The following is a 2,904-nucleotide window of genomic DNA, read 5'->3' on the forward strand; positions in this document are numbered from 1 at the left end:
TCCCTGTAAGCAAAACAACTCAACACCAACACCAAACAAAACTAAGCCTACTCTCTCACAAGAGTGCACCAACACCCATTCCAGTCTCTTTTCCACTCTTTGATTTCTTCCATGATGTGATTGTGTAATTGGGGACCTGTTTTAACTTGCTTCGTATGATTGAAGACTCTTTTCCACTCTTTGATTTCTCCCATGATGTGATTGTATAATTGAGGCGCTGTTTGGCTATGACATGTGCGTGTTAATAGACTAAATTACTTTTCACTATGATTAACCTGATACCAAGTTATGATAATAGCATATGATAGTACTTTTCATCGTGACCACTTCCCATTGTGACCAGCCGGAAAATTTTAGGCACTTCAACACATTTTACTCGAAGGCGAATCATCCGAAGCTAATTAGTGAACGCGCATAAACCATGGTTATGTATGAAGCCACAGGAAATGGACAGGTAGCACAAACGTAACCCAGCCAAAATACAGTCTGCAGTGATTCGTTCAAGCTAACCCGGGGCTAGCTAATTCACCAGAACTTGGTAATGCAAATGCCCAGATGAATCTCTTTGGACTCCCCGTGCAGCATCTCCGGATTGACATGCGCATGGAGGCGCCCGTGCTCCATGTCCACGTCGCCGGGGACTCTGCAGTTCGCCACGTCGCCTTTCAGCTGGATGCTGCTCCTGAGATGGCCTGCGGCGGCCGGAGGGCCATCCACCCAGAGCACGCCTGTGTACACCGGCCTTGCGTCGGCGTGGACATTTCCCCTGACGCACACGACGGTGACGGGGCAGACGCCGGCCCTTCCCCTCCCCGCACCCACGGCCAGGAGGAACACGCCGCCGTCCTCCTCCGCCACTAGCAGAAGGCGGTGCTCCGACGCCGGCACGACGAGCGGGTGGGAGATCTGGTACTTGATCTTCTCCATGGGCCAACAATGCCGGCCGGACACCTCCGTGAGGTGGCGCAGGAGGCTAGCGGTGGAGCCCTGGAACGCGCACTCGAAGCAGTAGCAGGGCGCGTGCGCGCACTTGGCCTGGTGGTCCGCGGCCGAGTGGTAGGCGATGTACCTCGCGCAGCCGAGATTCCTGTAGGGGCACGGCACCTTGTAGGCACCGACCAGGCCGTCCATGTAGGGGACGTGGGTGTAGGTGGTGGCGCGGCCGCACAAATCACAGTGCTTGTTCGCTCCGCCGCCGCAGCCGCAGTCGGAGCACACGACATGTCCATCCCCGCACTGCAATCCACAAATCCATGCATGTCTATGAATCAACCTTACTTTTTCTACGGATATTTCAGACTTTCAGTTAGTTCGACTATGTATTACCTTGAATACGGGACGCTTGAGGGGCGCGGGGCACGCGGCGCAGTGAAGCCATTTCTTCTTCACCTCTAAGATGACGGTTTCCTCTTCCGCTGGTGTCACGGCTATCATGGCTGCTGCTACTTGTTCGTCGAATTCCAGCACCCCTCCGAGTTCCGGCTCACGCTTCACCGTGGCCGGTGGGTTCACCAGGGTGGCCGGCGTCGCCGAAGCAACTGGGATGGAAGCCGCCACCGCCGGTGTCTTCGTTGTCACTACACTGGGCTCGGCCGACGCCGGCGTCTTCGTGGCCACCGGACTGGGCGCCACCTGTGCTAGTGTCATGGTGGCCACTGGACTGGGCGCTGCCGGTGCCATGGTGACCACTGGACTTGGCGCCGCCGGCGTGGGCGTCTTCATGGCAACCGGATTGGGCGCCGCCTGTACCGGAGACATGGTGGCCACTGGACCGCTTACTGTCACCGTAGCGGCCGTTGGCTTCGCCTTGGCAACCGGATTGGGCGCCGCCGATACCGGTGCCATGGTGGCCACTGGACCGGTTACTGTCACCATAGCGGCCGTTGGCTTCGCCTTGGCAACCGGAATGCGCGCCGCCGATGCCGGTGCCATGGTGTCCACCGGACCGGTTACTGTCACTGTAGCGGCCGTTGGCTTCGCCTTGGCAACCGGACTGGGCGCCGCCGATGCCGGTGCCATGGTGTCCACTGGACCGGTTACTGTCACCGTAGCGGCCGCTGGCTTCACCACAGCGATTGGCTTCGCCTTGGCAAACGGACTGGGCGAGGCCAACGGCCTTGTCCCCGTGACTCCTGGATTAGGGGAAACTCCAACGGGCTGACCCAAATGAACTTTTAGTCCGTTCATGTGGCTCGGCTTCTTGTTGCTGCTCTCGGCGTTCTCGGAAACCCGCTGCCTCTTGTTCTGCTGGTCCGCCGGTTTCTTTTGTTCCTCCATAGATCCCCGGCGAATTTGCGCGCCCAGCTGAAGGATTGACCGGAGTGAGGATCCAACATGCGAGAAAAATGTAGAGAAAGAGAGAGGCTTACATTCGGCAAGAGGAAGCTCCAAGCTATGGAGGAGAGCGCCGTTTCGTCCGAAGGGGAAGAGACGGTCTTTCTCCTTAGCAGTGGAGTGTGGACTGTGGATTGATGGCGTGCTTTGGAACATGTGCACTAAGCTTTGCAGTGGAGGCGTATGCACGCGTTGATTGTGAGCGGTCTGGTCTGGTCAAGGGTGAGAGCAGAACCGTCACTTCATATTACACAGGTCTATTCGGAAGTCATCACACTCTGCCTGCGCAGCTACTAGTAGTTCGATCGTCTCGTCTCGTCTCGTCTCGTGTACTGAGGAAAATATGCAGTGATACGGGACATCACATGATACCTCGAAAAAAATGTTTTATCCGTTTTAGGTGGTGTTTGTTTGCAGGGATTTTTTGATGTAGGGACTAAAAATGTCCCAAAAAGTCCCATGTGAAACAAACAAGAGGAACTTTTATGGACTAAAGTGGGGTGTTTGAGACTATTTGGAGAAGTACCTATGTGAGGGACTTTTTGGCACTTTTTCCAATAATGCCCCTAC

General features: G+C 55.8%; 1 protein-coding gene across 2 annotated transcripts; it reads right to left on the reverse strand.

The window, feature by feature from the left end:
• Positions 1–351: 351 nt before the first annotated feature.
• On the reverse strand, positions 352–2,571 carry LOC123451206 (A-kinase anchor protein 14-like). Of its 2 annotated transcripts, XM_045128215.1 has the most exons (3): positions 2,370–2,571; positions 1,327–2,304; positions 352–1,236 (listed from the first exon to the last, which is right to left on the reverse strand). In XM_045128215.1, exons 2-3 carry the CDS (start codon positions 2,275–2,277, stop codon positions 526–528), a joined length of 1,662 nt encoding a protein of 553 aa, XP_044984150.1. In that variant the 5' UTR covers positions 2,278–2,304; positions 2,370–2,571; the 3' UTR covers positions 352–525. The 2 variants fall into 2 exon arrangements, with proteins under 2 accessions (XP_044984150.1, XP_044984149.1); XM_045128214.1 differs by having other exon boundaries at positions 1,327–2,571.
• Positions 2,572–2,904: the final 333 nt, after the last annotated feature.

This window comes from Hordeum vulgare, chromosome 4H (assembly GCF_904849725.1).
Source record: "Hordeum vulgare subsp. vulgare chromosome 4H, MorexV3_pseudomolecules_assembly, whole genome shotgun sequence".
In the NCBI taxonomy this organism is placed as follows: domain Eukaryota; kingdom Viridiplantae; phylum Streptophyta; class Magnoliopsida; order Poales; family Poaceae; genus Hordeum; species Hordeum vulgare.

What these genes read in the sequence shown, in the direction of transcription:
- LOC123451206 (XM_045128214.1), bottom strand. Translation starts at nt 2,490, where the DNA reads ATGTTCCAAAGCACGCCATCAATCCACAGTCCACACTCCACTGCTAAG. An exon ending in TCAAGCGTCCCGTATTCAAG is followed by an intron (nt 1,237 to 1,326) that starts GTAATACATAGT and finishes TGTGGATTGCAG; the next exon opens with TGCGGGGATGGACATGTCGT.